General features: G+C 40.8%; 1 protein-coding gene across 2 annotated transcripts; it reads left to right on the top strand.

The window, feature by feature from the left end:
- The first annotated feature begins 107 nt into the window (after nucleotides 1-107).
- On the top strand, nucleotides 108-20,809 carry ahcyl2b (adenosylhomocysteinase like 2b). Of its 2 annotated transcripts, XM_088406564.1 has the most exons (17): nucleotides 110-483; nucleotides 12,957-13,065; nucleotides 14,195-14,338; nucleotides 14,680-14,780; nucleotides 15,001-15,103; nucleotides 15,191-15,285; nucleotides 15,361-15,467; nucleotides 15,676-15,792; nucleotides 15,876-15,939; nucleotides 16,018-16,106; nucleotides 16,194-16,264; nucleotides 16,851-16,945; nucleotides 17,226-17,324; nucleotides 18,741-18,809; nucleotides 18,877-18,955; nucleotides 19,093-19,213; nucleotides 19,282-20,809. In XM_088406564.1, the coding sequence occupies exons 1-17, from the start codon at nucleotides 157-159 to the stop codon at nucleotides 19,286-19,288; spliced, it is 1,797 nt and encodes a 598-aa protein (XP_088262690.1). In that variant the 5' UTR covers nucleotides 110-156; the 3' UTR covers nucleotides 19,289-20,809. The 2 variants fall into 2 exon arrangements, with proteins under 2 accessions (XP_088262691.1, XP_088262690.1); XM_088406565.1 differs by lacking the exon at nucleotides 19,282-20,809 and having other exon boundaries at nucleotides 108-483; nucleotides 19,093-19,217.
- The last annotated feature ends 128 nt before the right edge of the window (nucleotides 20,810-20,937 follow it).

Below are 20,937 nucleotides of genomic sequence, written 5' to 3'. Positions count from 1 at the left end.
ATAATTTCTCCCGTTGTGTCACGTTAAGGAGTGCGCTAGAGCTGGTAGTCCAAATACGCATAAAGAACTACAAAGACCAGAATGCATTTCGGGCCCGAGCTTCCTCCACTCACATCCGCTCGCCTCCATAGAAAGGGACTTGGCGAAACTGTAGCGATGTCAGTGCAGGTTGTGGCAGCGAAAATGGCAGAGGTCGAACTCAAAGACGTGGGGAAAGAAGTACCCGCCGACTCCCCGACTACCCCAACGTCGGATGGAGTAATTGCCAGAAACTACCCGCGCGAGACCGCGTCCGCCACCGCAGCGTCCCCGACCGCGGAGCCCTCCGCCAAAGCCGGGGAAGGCAACCCGGGCTTGCTCGCCCCGAACGCCACCAAAATGCCGCAGGCGTCGGCGATGAAGCGACCGGATCCGCAACAGAACGGCGGGGAGGCGTTCGTCAACCGGGACGGAACTGTGGCCGAGGCACCGCGAATGAAAAAGGCCAGTGGAATCTTGTTTTTTTTTGTCCCCCCTCCTCCTCCCGTTTGCCTTCTTTTTACCCCCGAATGCACGCTGTGTGGCGAAGCTAACTATGCTAACGGGCAACCAGACTGATTCGGCAGTGTGTTTTACACTCATAATCTGTTATAAATTACCACAAATGAATATTTGTAATGACATTTAAAGCAGTCAAACAAAAGTTGAAAAACGATCAACGTCTTCGCACTTTTTTAAAGAAATTTGTAATTTCGTGAATCGTCAAACTGCTGCCAAGGTTTCCTTATGGGAATTCAATAACTTCCTCAATGATTCCCTATCTTTTCATATGACAAGCTACATATATATTTTAAAAACAAATGACACCCCCCCACCTTTTTTTTTGAACACAGACCGATACCAAAACTTAAACGTAAGCTTTGAGTACTCACCGAAGTAACCGATACATCCAGTTTTTATTAAACCTATGACATAATTTTAAGTTGTGTTTTTTTGACAAAAGATTGGATATTCACTGCAGCATAACTGAATATTAATGGTGAAAGTATCTATACTGTCTATCAGTATAGGTTGTTGATAAAGATAGAAAATTGGGTTAATTTAGTCAGGATCATCTGTATCGACAATGTCTATCAAAACAATTGGCTTCAACATCTGGATCATGGAAACTAAAGTACTGAGAGTCATTAAGCGCACAACCACATCTGGATTATTCCCGGGTTTTCCTAAATTCGAGCTGTCGGCGCTCCGCTTTTGTCAACAGTTCAATTTAGATGATTCATGGCCATCTATAGGGGATTGTTTTGAAGCAATAATAATTCCCCCTCGCATCCATCAGGGCAGAAGGTCGTCTATTTATAGCAACACGGGGGCCCTATGGCAAACGGCGTTCGACATACATGACCGCAGCGTATCTGCATCCGATGGACTCATTCAGTCCTGCGGAGTGGAGGGAGTTGGCGAGGCTGTTGACAACTGCTTTTAATCTTCATCGCGTCCCCGCACAAGAGGATTAAAATGTCATCTCTGTGTTATAACCAGGCCCCAGATGTGAGCTGTTTTCAACGAGTCATTAGTTTTATTGTAACCTGTTGCGCGCCGCGGCTTCCAGGAAGCAAAGGCCGAGATGGTTTGAGGATCCTTATTTATTCTTAGCTTCAGATGTATTTTTGCCTTATCGGACACTTTTTGAAAGAAAATGTCTCCTCCTTTTTGGGCGTGGAACAAAACTTGCGTCAGACCTTTTTTTTGTTTTTTTTTTTCCCTAAACATGTCCTTTTATTCCAAGGCAAACATCCCAGATAGTTTCCTGCAACAAACCCATCTGTTACCAACTGTTAATCATTCTCCACCCCCCCCTTTTTTTTTTTTTTCTCGTCATTCACCACCTCTTTGGTGTAACTTTGTCACATGCGCTAAGCTGGTGTTCCTGGCATTGCTACCCGGCTAACAGGCTTACAATATGACCTGTGGCTGCCCTAGATGGCAAGTGAAGTGAACAGAGGAATGGGTTATGTATTTAAAAAAAAAAAAAAAATGGCGTTGCTAGCTTCAAGGCTTTCAATCATCAGTGACCTTTACCGTCACGTTCTTCAATCCCAGTCATTCTTAAACAAGTGCTACAGGAAATCCCGTGAAACCTTCGACTACATGGCGGTTGCCTCGTAATTGTAAAATACGGCCATAAAGGTTGCGAAATGTATTCAAGTGTCTTGATGCGGCGAGGTCGCCATCCATGTGCGAACGCCCCCAAAGGCTTCGATGCACAAGTTACACTGCAGCGTCAGAAAAATATAAGAGCCAAACTTATCAGTCGCCTCTTTTTTGGTCTTAAAATGGGAATGGACTTTGCAGTAATAAATAAGAACATTCGATGGCTTGTTCTTTACATAAAATACTATTTCTTATTTAACTAACTACTTTTTATTCAGAACAGCAGATCTTAAATGGGGGTATGAGTCCCCCTGGTGAAAATTTTCTGCAGTTTTCAGAAAATGTAAGGAACAGGACACTTTAAATTTCGAACAGTAAGATCCCACTTTTTTCTAAGGCTTTGAACCCTGCGTCCAGTGTATTTTATCTGCAGTGTTTTTGTTTTGCAAGCCACCAGGGGGCAATCTCCCAGTAAACAAAGGGCGATAGAAGAAGACGCTATTAAAGTGTTAATTTTGAGTTTAACTGCTAATTAACTCGCCATGTGACAACTCAATCAAGTCAAAACAAAAATGACAAAAACCTGTATCTGTTCTTACAACTTGTGGCTTTTTGTTAAATTTTGTAAAGATGTCAATTGTCATTTCCTGGCACCATGCGTATTTGTCAATCTTTGTCAGCAACCTATAATGTCTTGCAAAATTTATTGTTTTAACTGTGTTAAAAAAAAAGAATTGTCCCAAGAAATACTTTTAGACCGTACAAAGTTGCATTTACATAACAATGGGAAAAGAAAAAAAAACTAGTGAACTCAATATATTAGTACTGGTATCATTCTGGGAAAAAAGTGGTATTTTCCTTATCCAAAAATACACAGTATAAGTACATGAATTTAGAATTCAAACAAAAGTGCAAAATAAAACCAATTATTCCTTGTGTTTTGGTCGATTGAAAGTCTACTAGTGCAAAATAAGACAGGCTTATTAGACGTTGTGTTGATGGCTTGTTATTGAGTCACAGTATTGTCAGAGGTTACACATTCGTACTGCATTTTTGTCTGTTAAAGATGAATCAGCCTTCATTTGGCGAGAAGTGCAAAATTACTGCTTGTGCTTTAAGCCGATTTATTGCCCATTTAATGAGCTATCAGTGAAAGCCACCGCGGACCCTCCTGGAGCTCCATTAGCTCCTCTCGCCAAGCTTTTCACGTCAGACCGCTTGTTTTTTCGGCTTCATCTCATGGTTGCTGATGCTTTGTTTCCAACATAAAATGCACCGCCTCATTCCTCTCCATCTGCCCCCCTCGCAGCTCCAAAATCTCAGCGTCGAGTAAAATTCGCGGCCTGTTAACCAAATCCTTCTCAGGAAACACTTGCTTCTTTACGGCACTTTCAATAGCCGTCGCCACACTTCTGACACGTCACCTTATCACTGCACAGATGGATTCTTCTTGTAGTTTTTTTTTACGTCCGGTACAATGATTCACTGCCAGCCTTGTAAAAAAAAAAAAAGATCTTTGACGTCTATCACCGTCACTGGCAGTGAATGTGTTAGAACTGAAAAATTCAATCAAATTCAACTTGACAGAAAAATGATTAGGAATACCGCTAATGTAATAGTTTTATTTATGGAGTAGCTTTGCATAGCTGTTTTTTTATGCAATAAAAATGCAATATCGAAAAAAATCAGGAGACAGTTGTTATTACAACTGGAAAGTTTGACACATATTGCCCAATTGCAAGTGACTGAAAGGAAATCGAGCCTTCACATGGTTCCAGGAATCGGTTTCTTCCTGTGAAACGTTAAACCTTTTCTGTTGCATCACCGACCAACAAGCGTGTGAATGAGAGTCATGGAAATGTGTGTCCATGTGACCAGTGGCGTGGACGCGAGTGGACGTCCGCTCCACTTGTCGCGTGGCGGTAAATGCTACGGCGAAGTGCCGCTGGAAAAAAAATGGATCGTTGCGGGTGAAATTTCAGTTGCGCGTCTCGTAAAGATAGGACTGGGTAATAAATTGAGGGAATTTGATCAAGTTGTCAATTTCAAAAATCAAACATTAGAAATTCAGCTAAATTGTGATTTTTGCAAAAAGTGGCTATTAATTGTGTCATTTCAAGTGATACTCCATTGATCGAGCCATTTTTAGCTGTAAAAGTCAGGATTTTATTTATAATCAACTCTTATGGTATCATTTTAGACATTTCTTTAGTCACAGTATTTAAAAAAAATGCCTGTAATCTTAAAAAAACAAAACAACAACGTAAAATTACTTATTAGTGTTAATTAAATCTTTTAAAAGCATTTTTCTTTCTTGGTGTCAGCTTAAAATGATGCGCTGAAGGCTCAGGTAAAAACTAACCAATCAGCGTTCAGCTTATGAATGTCACATGAGCCATGATTGGTCGTTAACCGAGTCTTAAGAACAGGTGATGTCTTCTTTGGTCGACAGGAAGTAAAAACATTTTTTTAAAGGTATCAATTGTCTCTAAAGAATAATTTACCATAAAATGATTTATAGATAAAATATAAACTTTTTTAATGGCAAAAAAAAGAAAAAAAATGATTTGTTTTTGCAAGTTATGCACAAGTTATAAATGTTATTTTTGTCTGTAAAATTGATTTTAAATCTGTATTTATTATTTTTGCCTGAATGTTTTCTGCAGGATTTTCACAAAATGAAATTGTTTGATACATTTTTTTTCCCTGTTAAAATCTTATTTAAATCATAATAATCCTTCCAAATAGAATAAATCGAGATCATATATTTTGCCCGGCCCTAATTGAAGAAGCAGAATGAAACTCGTTGACCTGTTGTGTTTCATTCAAAAATAAAGCAGCGCCGCCCCCGCTTTGATTCCGTTTGATGTAATTCTAGTCGGGCCTTAGGGGAAAAAGGAGCGCTGTATTTGGCGAAGTCAGCGGAAGATGAAAACAAAACAAAACAAACAATGGCGGCAATCCCCAAATACATTTTGCGGCGTTAATTGGGCCATCATTGCCGATCCATTTCGCCTTTGCGTCCACCGAAAGGCTTTATTGAGCCACTCGGGGCCAAAAGGTCACATCATGGCCTGCGTGGCGACGGATGTTTGCGCCTCTTTTGCTTTGGTTATTATTTCCAGCTCAATAACACAACAGCATCCAAACGCGCGACTGTTCAAGCGACGCTCCATCAAATGTTTCCACTGTGTCCGTTTAGTCAAACATCACAACACGGAGTAACACATTATCCGCAGTGGCGACTTTTCAAGGTCATTTGACCTCCGCTCAAATGCGAGGCGCCCCGAGGCTCTCTGTTGTTTTTCGAACTACTATGTGTACCCCTAAGTAGAAATCGATAGGAGAAAAAGAAAAAGTCCTATTCAGATACATTTATCCCTCTAATGTTCTGGCTTTTATTTTGGAAAATATATCAGGAAATTGGGGGGGGGGGAATCCTGCAATATACACTTTTGAAGGCTATAACTTAAAGGGACACTGTGTAAGATTTGACAGTTTTCATTATGGACAGCAGGAGGTGCTGCTTTTACCATTGTCCGTAGCTATAACAAACATGGCCGCCTCCGGAGAAGTGCCACTCCCCACGTAACATCATTTCATGATAACTAGACCTGCGATTATACTGAAAACAACATTTATTTCCAAGTTTTTGGAAGTATATAATCATTTAATTTATTCTTTTCGAATGAAAAACAGTCTAAATCTTACACAGTGTCCCTTTAAAATAATTTGAAGTGAAACAATAATTCGATTAATCGACAGCAATCCTAATAGATATCGCTATGCGCTTTTTTTTTTTTTTTTTTTTTTTTTTTACTCTTTCAGTGCCAGGAGTTAGCAGAAAAAGAAACCTCTAGAGTGCTAGTATATTTCGCATTTTCACGAAGATTGACAAAATATTGTTTGCTATGTCGACGTAAACATGGGTGGCACATGAAAGATCGATTTACATTCCCCACTTAGAATTGCAAGTATGTAATATCCGTGTTGTATGTATAACACTGCCATCTACTGGTCACAGTTATCACTACAGTGCTCAATTGGCCTAAATATTACATTAGCACCAATCAAGGGTGTCAGCTGCCCTCCATTAAAAAAACATTTGACAAGAATTTTATGATTATTTTAAAAGTTGTTTTATTAAAGATTCTTGCATTTGGGAATAGATTTTCCTCTATGTGGCCCGCAAGCTAAAACGAGTCCGACGCCCCTGGACTAGAAGATGACATCTTCCTGACTGGTACTGTATATCAAGCGCCTCGTGTTCATGAAGCCCGCGGCGATGCTCGTGCGAGGCCACTGGTAGCCGGCGCGCTTGGCGTGCGTGTATGCGCCCCGTTGTTTACGACGTCGGTGCGCATAAATCAGCAGGAAGCGCTCTTACATCACAGCCGCCCTCGGGGCAGCGCAGACGCACCTCCTCACACGAGCTGCCTCCGCCTCCTTTCTCCGGCTGTTGGTGAGGGTGCTGGCACGTGTTTGGTTATGGGATGAGCCCGCGAGATATTCTGCCGCGAGCACGGCGTCATAGAAAGATCATTTGCGCAGCTTTGTAAAAATACATGACAGTGTTGCCTTGTTTATCACGGGGTTGCATGTTCACAAAAATATACCCTCAGGAAGCGAAGGCCGCAAAGTACCGTATTTTCCGCAATATGAGGCGCACCTAAAAGCCTTAATTTTTTTAAAAAGCTGATGGTGCGCCTCATGATCAGGTGCGCCTTATATATGGATCAATATTGAGTGGTAGATGGGGAATGGAAAGCTTTACCTGTTTCTTTTGTGTTTACAGTTGAACAAGGTTGCTCATATTGACATTGAGTTACTATGCTTTTGAGAGTTTAGAATTATTATTGTTATTACTTTGAGTCCTACTATATTGTGATTGAAAACGTTTTAAATGTCATTAATTGAGGGTGCGCCTTATAATCCGGTGCGCCTTATATATGGAAAAAGTTTGAAAATAAGCCATTAATTGAGGGTGCGCCTTAAAGTACGGTAGTTAATTTTTTTTCTATTTATTTATTTTCGTTTAATAGAAGGTTTTTTGTGTTCGTTGCGCTTCTTTCATTTAGGTAATTTTTGTTGGTGTTTATTTGTTGTGTTCTAAAGCTAATCACGGTCATGTTCCCTAAAAAAAAAAAAAAAAAAATTACCACAATAGGTTAAATTCGTAAATTCAATGATAATATTTTTCAAGATTTTTTTATTTTGCTTATTTTACGTATTTTATGATGTATTCTTTTGATTTGTTTTTTAATTATACTGCATGTTTTTTTTTAAAGTTTTTTTTCATTCATTATAGCGCTGTCAAAGTTAATTTGTCTCTTTTCATGAAGTATTACAAAAATCAACCACTAGCTTCATATTATGATCAGATTAATAAAATCACGTTAAAAACATCATCAAAACTCACAATCTCGTTAAAATTAAAAATTGAGACCAAATTTTCAGTATTAACATGCAAAGAAAGACTATGCGTGATGTTGATATGCTTTTATTGACAGTAAGAGAAAGATCATAGCACCACAAAGAGAAAACATGAAGTATTACAAAAATCAACCACTAGCTTCAAATGATTATCATATTAATAAAATAGTTGAGAATATTCAATTACCGTATTTTCCACACTATAAGGCGCACCGGATTATAAGGTGCACCCTCAATTAATGATATATTTTAAAACTCTTTCCATATATTAGGGACACCTGATTATAAGGCGCACCCTCAATTAATGACGTATTTTAAAACTTTTTCAATCACAATATAGTAATACTCAAAGTAATAACAATAATAACTCAAATAATAACTCTGAACTCTCAATAGCATAATAACTCAATGTCAATATGAGCAACCTTGTTCAACTGTAAACACGCAAAAGAAACAGGTAAAGCTTACTTTATCACTTCATTCCCCATCTACGAATTTCAATATTGATCCATATATAAGGCGCACCTGATTATAAGGCGCACCATCAGCTTTTCAAAAAAATTAAGGCTTTTAGGTGTGCCTTATAGTGCGGAAAATTCTGTAATTTTTATTAATTTTGACCGCGCTATATTTTAAGGCTGTCAAACCCTACCGCACGCTTAATACACTTTTCTCAGGGACGTACGTCTTCTCCCGTTTCTGTTTTATTACTCTCAGGAGCCAAACTTTGACCTCCATTGATATTCTATACGGCAGCAGTTTTGATTTATTTCTTTTACGACAATGAATTATTTTCATTCCGTCCAACGCAAGCGAGGACATTGTATCTTAGACCAGCTGAGATTGCGTTTGATCAGGTTTCAAGGGAGTGCTATGTTTGAGAGACATGGGCCCCCTTGCTGTCTGCCTGCGTCTTATTTTAGGGTTCTTCCAGTGTCATCCGCTGCATTTTACACAAAATGAACTGCGATCTGCACTTTCTTCATTTTCTGTTTTGTTCGGCGTCATAGACTCTGGAAAGCATAAATTAGTGCGCCTCATCCGATGAGTGCTGTGCGTGGGAGAACTGACAAACACGCCATCTGTTGCTTTGTCCAGTAGAGGTGCATTTTGACCCCAATTGTTTTTTAAAGACCAGCGTACAAAGGTAACATTTAGGAATGAAGTGTTTTTGTTATGGCGGGCCCACCGTGCACTTATTCACTGACAAACATGTCCAAATTGATATTTGACTTACTGTATTTTCCGCACTATAAGGCACACCTAAAAGCCTTACTTATTTAGGGTTTTTTTTAATAACGTTGATGGTGCGCCTTATAATCAGGTGTGCATTATATATGGATCAATATTGAGATTGGGTTTCGTAGATGGGAATGAACTGATAAAGTAAGCTTTACCTGTTTTTTTTTTGTGTGTTGAACAAGGTTGCTCATATTGACTGAGTTATTATGCTATTGAGAGTTTAGAGTTATTATTATTACTTTGAATATTACTATATTGTGATTGAAAAAGGTTTAAAATATGTCATTAATTGAGGGTGCGCCTTATAATCCGGTGCGCCTTATATATGGAAAAGGTTTTTAAAAAGTCATTAATTGAGGGTGCGCCTTATAATCCGGTGCGCCTTATAGTGCGGAAAATGCGGTTCTTTTTATCCAGTTAAAATGGATTTTTGACATCTATCGTCATCACTAGCAGTGAAAGCGTTAACATGACTCGTCTTTTCCCAGACGCTGTCTAGACCTCATACATACTCCAGTTGCTGGTGAATCACTACTCAAAAGGAAAGCTGTTTCTGATGATATTTGGCAATCCTGGTTCATTAGTTGCCGAGATATTTCGCCATAACAAACGTGACGGCCTTTTGATGCTTTTCGCTAGACGAAGCCTCGTGTTTTAGTTCGGTGTGAAACAAGTCATTCAAGTACCTTGGTTGAACAAAAACGCTTAAGGCGTTATTTTTTCGGGCTGAATACACGCTTATAAGTGTACACGTACGGGAAAAAATACTTCAAGCAGCAATTTTTAGAGCTTGGTATGAAAATAAAGGCGAGAAATCCAAAACAGCCTACCAAATATTATATGGACACTAATGCTTTGGTATGCTTTTATTTTGAAAACAATTCTCTAACAACTTGACTCACGTTGATACGCAGTCACGTTAAATTTTCAATTTAGGGTGCTAACAAATGACTCAGTTAAGCTAACATTGACAAATGCTCTGTTAAAGCTGCGCCTAGCATGAATTAGCCGCTAGTTAGTAGCGCTCGAGTGCTCTATGTAGGGCGGCATGTTGGACATAAACGACCCTGCACACGTTGATGCTGACAACTTGATGCAGTTGCCGTTCATACCGATCACTTTTACCAAACCACGCTGTCAAATTTGTCTCAAGTGTTTGTTTTTGGATCTTTGTGTTTATTTTTTTTCAGCGCAAAAAAACCCCACATTTTTATTTTTCTTAATACTTGATTAGTCATTTCCGCAGAATATCCGAATACCAAAAAGATGCGATAGCTGCAGCCGTATTTTCAACGAATAATCACATAAAGTGCCTAACTAAGCTATTGAATGCTGGCCATCACCTCACCAGACGTTGCGTCTGTCCGGTATAATGGATTTTCCCGTCCGGTGCTGGCTTCCCAGAACAACGACGGTGCGGGTGCACTGAAGTGTGTTGCAGCAGGCTGTATCCTGGCAGTAATTTCATTTTCCTTGGTTTTTCTTGGTTAGATTCTGGAAAAAATAGAGTCTGAGTACACTTTTTGCGCCAACGTCACATTCAACTCTTTCCTCATTCGTCTCCGTCGTCCCCAGTCGACCTACTCAGTTGGTGTCGTGCGATTTTCGCACAAAATCCACTGTTAAAAGCGTGCGTACAAAATATCTTCAAATCTGCGCCCGTTTATGTAATGCCATTGAGTAACAGATGGCAAAGCTTGAGGATCAGTCTCTTGTGACACACGAGGGATCCCGGTCTTTATACTCATATTGTCGTGCAAATATCCAGCTTTGGCCCATCAAGTTGCGTAACTATGACTGCTGTTCTGATAAATATGAATTTACAGTATATTGGAAATCACCAACCGCCCCCATCCTTCTGTTGTGTCGGTGTCCTTTTTAAGAAAAGAAAATATCTTGCTGAACCAGCTGCCTGGTCAGAGGTTGTATTTCCCTTCCGTGACCTCTCGTGTATGATCAGAATCAGGTTCCTTGTCTCCACGGGCGTAGACCCCCACAGAGAATGAAGCCCGCACCATGTGAAAGGGAGCAAGTCACGTTTTGGCAGAGGATCCCGAAAGAAGTTTTGAAATTGGACTGATGGGAAAAACCCTTCAGACAACACAGCTGTATGATCGAAGGCACATCTGCCTGTAACAGATTCATGTGAGGCGGCCATTACTTTGTTGATAAAACCCTTTCCTATGGCGAGAAACCTGTGAAAACCTTCTGTTTTCTCCGTTTGCTGGGAAAACATCAACCACATCCTTATCTATAGAACACCGAGTATATGTTTGTGTTAATCCTTAACACCTGGTTACAGATTCCCCTCTAGTTTTGAAACATCCCGGAAGAGGTCCAATCTTAATCTCACCCGCCATGTTAGTGCCAAAGGTTTAGCATGCTCCAATGGATGGTTCTTGTGGATTCTGTTGCTTATGCTGCCTTGTCTGGTCTGAATTTGGCAAAACTAACATGAGCTAACATCAATGTGTGTATTCTTAGCTGCCTCTGCGCTAAATAGCTATTGGTAAACTTTGCGGTATCGTATGTCATCCTACTGGCTTCTCCATCTGTGCCCGTTTGTCTTCTATCACACTGATGACCACATTTTTCTCAAGCACAACCTCTTCAGTTCGGTTTGAGGTATTTTCTTTATCTCTGCATAGCCAGTGTGATGTTTTGACTTACAATAGGTTAGCGATTAGCATCACATAACCAGCACTTATCAGTGGGGGTCTACCAAGGCACTTCAGGGGGTATGTGGGATTTTTACAGCGCTCCTGAAGGCATCAGCAAATCTAATTTGAGGCCTTTTTAATGCAGTGACAGAAAGATTTGGTTTCTTTTCAAATCGAGAGCGAATTAATTACAACGGGAAACACCACTTGCATTTTTTATCAAAATGAATAGATGCTTTGTTTTCAATGACAAGTCTGCAGAAATTTCATGATACTTAAGGATTCAGGGTGATACTATGGATTTATTTGTAATAAATAATGACAACAGTGTTACTTGGATACAACAGTACTTAAAGGTAAAAAAGTTAATCAACTGCTCAACTGTCAACTGCTTTCTGACTAGTCACATTTGCATAAAGCCAGCACAACGCGCTCTTGCGTGAAAGGTCCGAATTTATTCGAAATGAATTTGCTCCGTTTCGCCGCTGCCATCACAAACCCGCGCTCGGCCGTCCGGCTAATGACGAGCAGCCGATTAGAACGTCGGCTCAATAGCGGCGTGAAATTTGATCTTCATGTCTAATCGCGGCAGGTTATAAAACGGATTAACACAAGATTTTAAAAAAAATGCTGACTAAGCTCTTGCCTTTGGTAAAATTGGCACTCATTCCCTCAGCTATCTTTGTTTACGCCGTACCTGTCATTCACTTTGGAAGTACTTCATGTTTTAAAACTATAACTTACCAAAGCCAGTTGTGTCCTAAAATGTCTTCGTAACCCCAAAATAACCCCAAATCTCTCAACTCTGAGCTTCTAAGCCAACCCCGATTGGATTAAACCCACAACAGACCAAAAGCTGCATTACACACTTTTTCTGGAGTTCATTTCAGTTTCCGCAGTCCTTGAAAATACTCCGAATGAGCCACTTTATGTCCTGAAAAATTCTGAATGGTCTCTTAGGGCTAATTAGTCCCTAATCGCTTTCTTGTCCCATTTTTATCATTCCGTTTGTAATGAATCAAACCATATCTCCAAATACACATGATAACCAGGAGAAGGGAATAAAAAGCGCAAGTGAATCAAACAAAAGATAGGGAAACAATTAATGGCATTGTGTCTGCCGGCGCTGTGGGGCCAGTTCAAACCGGATCGCATGAAGAGGGCAAGTGAGCGAACCGGACCACAATGACAAGAGCTCGGGTTAATTTTAAGCTCCTCGACGGTGGGGGAGTGCACCAATATCTGTCCATCTTCCCCCTGGTGACGCGGATTTATGGCGGGAATAAGTCAACCATTAATATTAATACTAAGACGGTTACAGAAGCAACTTTGGAAAGATTAATAGCATGATTTGAATCAGTAACTTTCCACATGGCAGGTCCAAAATGGACTCTGTGACCTTTCTCAGTATACCTGAGAGCTGAAAAAAAAATGTCTCTTTTGACAATGACCATAAATCCCGATCTTGTCTGATCTTTTGACCAACAGATCCAATTCGCAGACCAGAAACAGGAGTTCAACAAGCGGCCCTCCAAGATCGGCCGTCGTTCTTTGTCGCGTTCCATTTCGCAGTCGTCCACCGACAGCTACAGCTCAGGTAAGCCAACCGGAGTCCTCAAATGAGGCCTCGTAATCATTCTGATGCTTCACATTGGTATTACTGTTCATGACAGCGCTTTAATCTTTCCAACTATTTCCTAGAGCTACCCATTAGTTCTTACCTTCTAGGTATTTATCAGAAACATTCCAATTATTTTTTTACGCCGCTTGTCCTCATTAGGGCTTCGTGCGAACCGGAGCCTGGGCAAGTTCACTTTGGGCACATTAGGAACGGTTGGCCAGTCAATTGCAGGGGAAGAGTTTTCAATTTACTCAATCACTGCCATTGACGGCTATACACGTCAAAGATCCTTTTTAAACTCAAAATGCTGCCAAACCCAAAACCTCAGAAGTTAAGTTCCTAGTTAAAAGCATTTTTGGTTAAAAATAAAAAGACTCAATCCAGTTTGCCGCGCAATCCATGTCTGATTTTAGAAACACGTGTCCTGGAATATACAAAATAGATCGCGCGACATCATCTGTTTTATTTCTGGCTCGTCAATATAATGCAAATGAACAAAAGTTGATTCACGCTCCAATTAGTTTGCTCTTATTTTAAAAAGGAAAAGATTTTTCCTGGCGGAGCAGTAAAAAGCTTTAAATTAGATTTGAAATTAGATACCTGCAGACACTTAAAATTTTCACATACTCCAATTGTGGCTTCTGGACCTAAACATATTTTGTGGCATCAATACTATGAAACAAATTGAGGCTGCTTGCTTGAAGGCATTTCTGTTTCAACGCCACTTTGGACCGCCTAAATATTTTTCTTGCGCTACTTCTTTCTCCCACAGCATTTTTGGTTGTGTCTCATTGTTCTTCGCAAGTAATAGTACATTCATCCTCAAGACACTTAAGATCACTGTCATTGTTGCACCCAGCCTTCCTTTTTGCTCGGATGAGTGCAGAGAGGGTTGTCATATCTGCAAATTATCCCTGCTCCTTTTTTTTTTCTTTTTTTTTCCCTTCCTTTCTTGGCACGGCACATCATGTTCTTTTTACTTGAGCAGTTTTAAAGTGCCGCTTCAGAAGGTGGCCGCTTCTACCTGCCGCCCATTTGCCGACTTGTTAGAAAGCGCTTGCGGGGTTGCGATGTTTTCTTTACCAGCGCTATGCGTCTTTTCCAGCGGCGTCGTACACAGACAGCTCCGATGACGAGACGTCTCCTCGGGACAAACAGCAGAAGAACTCCAAGGGCAATGGCGATTTCTGCATCAAAAATATCAAGCAGGCCGACTTTGGCCGCAGAGAGATTGAGATAGCGGAGCAAGGTTGGGCAGTTCTTTATCAGATATTGATTTCTGGATAAGCGCATTTGGGTGCGTTATTTTTCTTTTGTTTTGAGTGTTTTTGCGAATAGTTTTTGGTGCTACTACAAAGGTTCACTGTAAAGAGAACACCCAATCACTGCCTTTGGAAGTTAAGCCTCAGCTGAACCCTGCCAGCCAAAAACACACACTTGTCTTTAGCGTCACCATCCTCAGTTGGATGAGTCGATTAGCTTAGCGATGAAGTATTAAAGAGATTAAATGATCCTAAAATGATTTTCCCCCATGCAACGCTTCTTTCATCCACTCAGTGGGATGTTTGACATATGCTTTTCTCCATCCAGAGATGCCAGCCCTCATGGCTCTGAGGAAGCGAGCCCAGGGTGAGAAACCCCTCGCTGGCGCCAAGGTGGTGGGCTGCACCCACATCACCGCCCAGACAGCTGTGAGTAGAGCATGGAAAGCCATAACAAAAAAAAAAGAACTAGCTGTCCCCAAGCCAGAACATGGGGGCTATGCGAAGTTACTTTGAAAAGTGTGTATGGAGAAGTGAGGGCCGACACGCCGATAAAACTAACCAATTATAGTTTTAAAAACGATAATTATTTTTATAAAGGCGTATTTTAGAGAGGTCTTTGAATTGACCCCCCCACTCTCTTCTCCAGGTGCTGATGGAGACTCTGGGAGCTTTGGGAGCTCAGTGCAGATGGGCAGCCTGTAACATCTACTCCACTCAAAACGAGGTGGCGGCTGCTCTCGCAGAAGGAGGTGAGACACTCTCTTGCCCTTACGCCTTCTCCGACCTCTGTCACATTTCCCATTCTCTTTCTATATACAGTACACCTCTGTTTCCAGGTTTCAGTGTGTTCGCGTGGAAGGGGGAGTCGGAGGATGATTTCTGGTGGTGTATCGATCGCTGCGTCAACGTGGAAGGCTGGCAGCCAAATATGGTAGCTCCCGTCCCGAGAGACATTTTTCTGTGTTGTGAGCAGGTTTCTTTAGCCGCTGACATTCCTTGTCTCCAGATCTTGGACGATGGTGGTGACCTGACTCACTGGATCTACAAAAAGTACCCCAACATGTTCAAGAAGATTAAAGGCATCGTGGAGGAAAGTGTCACTGGCGTGCATAGGTGAGCGTCGAATGGGCGCTGCCATTTTCTGGTGCTACATCCCCATCTAGTGGCGAACTTGCATATCAGCAACTTTTGTGCGGTTATATAATTGCAGCATTGCAGTACACATGGTTCCACAAGACGCAATCATATTTGATTGATGAAAGCTATTAGTTGCACTGCACCGCTGGTTATTTGATTCATCATATGCACATGAACCCGACAGGCTTTACCAGCTGTCCAAGGCCGGGAAGCTGTGCGTCCCCGCCATGAATGTTAACGACTCTGTGACCAAGCAAAAGTTTGACAACCTCTACTGCTGCAGGGAGTCTATCCTTGACGGGTAGGAACCCATATTTGGATGTTCTATAAGGTTAATTAAATTCCACTCACAATGAGCCGAATGCCGCCGGTGCTTGTTTGTAGTTTGAAAAGGACGACCGATGTCATGTTTGGGGGCAAACAAGTTGTGGTGTGCGGGTACGGCGAGGTAAGGCTCACCCCAGCCGGCGTTCCTCTCGCACGATTGATGATGCGCCATTCATTGTTTGCCGTTGGGCACCCTCAGGTGGGAAAAGGCTGCTGTGCCGCCCTCAAAGCCATGGGCTCCATTGTTTACGTCACAGAGATCGATCCCATCTGCGCCTTGCAGGCCTGGTAGGCCTCAGAAGCGCGTCCGCTGAATTTCTCAGTACCGCTGTTGACGTTTCACAATCACGCTTGCGTTTTTTTTCCCCATGCCAGCATGGACGGCTTCAGGCTGGTCAAACTCAATGAAGTCATCAGACAAGTGGACATTGTCATCACCTGCACGGGTATGTTCACTTTATTCACTCTTTTGTTGGTGACAAATTGCTTTTACGCTTAATAATAAAAGTTATTTCCTTATGATCGTGAAATGCAAGTACTACACAATGAAGAACATTAGCTTGTGGAACTCGTAATTACAGCAGAGAATTACGTTAGTGCTTGTCGGCCCAATTGCACGGCAAGAACATCTCTTAACTTGCCCTCGTAATTGCTTTCATAAGGAAGAATAATAATGATGTGTAATCAATTTGAAGCGACAGGACATCTCGAATCATCCAAGCAGCCACGATCATGCAAAAATACACTTTAATTGGTAGAGCGATATGGTGTACATAAAGTAATGTCGGAATAATTATAATGTGTTCTTGGCTGAAAATTAAAAAAAAAAAAACATTCACATGGGTTGAAAAAAGTTTGAGAACCACTGGTCTATACGAACACTGCACACTCCACTTCAACATTTTGTCACAATAATTAACTGTGATGGACCGGGAAGTCATTAATTCAACGCGAGTTTAATTAACTCGCGTACGTCTCCGGTGGCCACATTTTTCCCCTCATCTGATTTTCTCTTCACTGTCATCCCATCAGGCAACAAGAACGTGGTAGTGCGAGAGAACCTGGATCGCATGAAGAACGGCTGCATCGTCTGTAACATGGGCCACTCCAACACCGAGATCGACGTGGTCAGTCACCAAATATGACGCAATAGTAATCAGCTTAAAAGCATTTTTTTTGTATATGTATAATTCAGCTGAGTGAGACATGATTAAATGAACAGATATAACAACCGATAGACATAACAGATTAGTCATGTGATGTTTGCCATCTATAATCTGAGCGCTGAGAAATTAATCTCTTTTGTATTTTGTGAGGCGTTGTGATTGTCGTTATTAGAATAAGATCATATCTAGCTGAGAACAGAAAGCACTTGAGCAAATTTTTTTTTTTACGGCGAATCTTCAGGCAAGTCTGCGGACACCCGAACTGACCTGGGAGAGGGTGCGCTCACAGGTGGACCATGTCATCTGGCCCGACGGCAAGAGGATAGTCCTGTTGGCTGAGGTACTCATACACTCAGGTTCCAGATCCAATGATAAGTCAACATTTCTACTATAAACCAATCAGATTAAAACAATGTTTTAAACTGTTACATGCAATGCGTATAGATAGATAGATAGATAGATAGATCTATCTATCTATCTATCTATCTATCTATCTATCTATCTATCTATCTATCTATCTATCTATCTATCTATCTATCTATCTATCTATCTATCTATCTATCTATCTATCTATCTATCTATCCTATCTATCTATCTATCTATCTATCTATCTATCTATCTATCTATCTATCTATCTATCTATCTATCTATCTATCTATCTATCTATCTATCTATCTATCTATCTATCTATCTATCTATCTATCTATCTATCTATCTATCTATCTATCTATCTATCTATCTATCTATCTATCTATCTATCTATCTATCTATCTATCTATCTATCTATCTATCTATCTATCTATCTATCTATCTATCTATCTATCTATCTATCTATCTATCTATCTATCTATCTATCTATCTATCTATCTATCTATCTATCTATCTATCTATCTATCTATCTATCTATCTATCTAACAGCCTGTTAATACTCGATATGGATAGATAGATAGATAGATAGATAGATAGATAGATAGATAGATCTAACAGCCTGTTAATACTCGATCTAAATAGATAGATAGATATAGCATTTTAAATATTGTTTTAAATCACATTTGTACATTTTTTTAAAGTGGCTAAATTCTGCATATTTAGGCTGCTAAGACTACACTCATGACTATTTCATACACAGGTAGGCCTATATACATACATAATAATGAATTTTGTAAGGTATTTTTGAATGTAGGCAAGTCCTGACAGGGTCTTTTATTTTATTTTTTTAATGTATTCATTTATTTGTTTATTGGTGTTCACTGACCAGAACAAAATATTAGAATTTCAGATATTTTCAATAAGAAAATTGATCTGATATCTGAGTGAGTTTAGTAAGCATCTTGAACGTCTTGAACAAAATTCGGAAGTCAAGTTACCGATTTATAATGTGAAACAAGTACATGTACATTTTGGTGGAAAAAACAACAGATCAGCTGATTAATTTTAAACGTGGTAATGAATAAAAGGCATTTCCTCCGAATGCATTTCAATAGGTGTAAACTAGAAACAGGTTTTGATTATTCACGTCAAAAAAAAATCACTTAATGCATTGCACGGCTAACCCTTCCCACGTGCGTAAAATACAAAAACGAAGCCTTTTCTTTTTTCGAAAAACCGCTGCGACAGAAGCAGAGGCGTGTTGATAAATCCAAGCAGACAAGCTGCCAGTCACGGTGTCGAGTCCCATCACACACACGCATTAAGACGACACTCCATGGAGGAGACGTCGCATAAAATAAACGCGCCTTCTTTGTCCGCTCTGCAGGGTCGTCTCCTGAACCTCAGCTGTTCCACCGTCCCCACGTTTGTGCTTTCTATCACGGCCACCACACAGGTACGTTGGGCGACATGATTTTCATCATGCCAAGCGGGAAGAGTAACGCGTGCGTCACTGTGGCCAGGCCCTGGCTCTGATCGAGCTCTACAATGCCCCAGACGGGCGCTACAAACAGGATGTTTACCTTCTGCCCAAAAAGATGGGTAAGCTGTTTGTTTTTGAGCAAAAGGAGATTCGGTAAAAAGGGTAGGGAGAAAATATGAAAGCTGGCTGCTCCCTCTGCCATCCCGATGATTGATTAACGCGAGCTAGCCCCCCCCTCCCCCCCGTTTGCCTGCAGATGAGTACGTGGCCAGCCTGCACCTGCCGACGTTTGACGCGCACCTCACAGAGCTGACCGACGAGCAGGCCAAGTATCTGGGCTTGAACAAGAACGGACCCTTTAAGCCAAATTATTATAGGTAGGAGAACATTTCCAGAGCCTCAGCAAGACATCAAAGTAATGTTCTTATCTTGTGCCCCCCCCAAGGTATTAATTTCAGGGTTTCAAGAGGAAACAGCAGTACTCCAATAAGCAGCACCGACCCTAAAAAGAGGCAGCCAAGGTGGAGAATGACAACACAGGGAAGTCAACACACATCCTTTAGAAGATAAGCGGGGAGGAGGGAAGGGCTCAGGCCGGGCCTGAGGGGGGGGCGCTCCTTTGAATTTAGTCCCACTTGACCATATTCGTTTAAAGCCCCAGAACGAGGCGCCTTCTATTATTTGCCCCCCAGGTAGCTCACCGGAAAGACGGATGTTTCTTTTGCCCTTTTTGCGTCTCCATCCTCTCCCATTGACACACCTTTTATTGGTTCAACCAATGCAAAAAAACAACATATATATATATATATATATATATATATATATATATATATATCTCAAATCTGCCCCCACCTCCCCCTGTTCTTTTTCTCATTATTCTTTTATACTTTGTTTTATTCTTGTGTGTAATTTCGGGGGTTGGGTTAATTCCTGGACAAGGTGCGGTGGGGCATCATTCACAATCTCAAGAGGTGTTCGTATTGATTTATTGTTTTTTGTTTTTTTTAAGTATTTCTTTAGCTGTTCTTCATTTACTGGTCGTCTAGTTTTAAAAGCCAAACTGAACAGTGATTGGTTCTTCCAGCCGTCACTCAAATTGCCTCCCGGCTCACACGACAAGGTGGCTAAAAAGTCAAAAGTATTTGCCGTTTGGGAGATTTTTCTTTTTATTCTTTATGAAACATGACCGTAATGTATTCTATTGCTCTCAAATCATTACCTACTGCATATTTCTATTAGAAACAAGACATTTTCTACATTCTTCTCCCTCATTGTCTTATGTCAAATGTCATTGAGATAAGCAATTCTAAATGTATCTATAGGAAATGAATACTGTGATTTTATGAACAAAGATACCAAAATATACAGTAATATACAATTTAGTTTCCACACTGTGTTGGGAAGTAGCTTGACTTTTCTGCTTTTTCACCTTTTTGCATTCAAATTCGGACCATGTTGAAATCATAGCACAACACGCGATTTTCTCGACCAGATTTCTGCTTTTGTGTCCTTTGTACTGCTGCCCTGATTTTTTTTTTTTTTTTTCGAGCGTGCGTGTGTGTGTGTGGCCTTGAGAGAATGCCAATCGTAACGTGTGTGCGTCTATATTTGTGTACGTGCGCTTCATAAACAGCTGCCTCAGGATCCATGCCTGCGCGTTTGAGGTTGGGAGGATTTCCGTTTTTGTCAGCCTCAAACTGAGCCATCGACCCGCGAGGGGGTGGGCAGGGGTGACACCAGCATCGTCTATGTATTATTATTATTATTATATAGAAGACACACATTCTATATGCAGTTCTGACAACCTTTAAAAATTGTAGGAAGGAAAATCATCTCCTGTATTTATTGTTGTAAATCTTTAAAAAAAAGTGGTGAAAATTCCCATGTTTAGTCCATTAAAGAGGACGCTAAGTGATGACAGTAGAGCAATAATCTGTACTCTCCAATAAAGATGTAAAAACAAAAAATTGGAATCTTGGCACCCTTTGCTTTAATGTCTTTGTGATGCCTTGGATGACATGAGAGACTTTTTTAATGGGGGGGGGGGGGGGGTAGGTTTGTGTGCGTGCAGCTGCCGAGGTCCGTCATGACCTCGCTGACC

This window comes from Hippichthys cyanospilos, chromosome 22 (assembly GCF_059441005.1).
Source record: "Hippichthys cyanospilos isolate Australia breed blue-spotted pipefish chromosome 22, RoL_Hcya_1.0, whole genome shotgun sequence".
NCBI lineage: Eukaryota > Metazoa > Chordata > Actinopteri > Syngnathiformes > Syngnathidae > Hippichthys > Hippichthys cyanospilos.
Note: the sequence above shows the minus strand (reverse complement) of the source record. Positions and strands in the feature narration are given on the sequence as shown.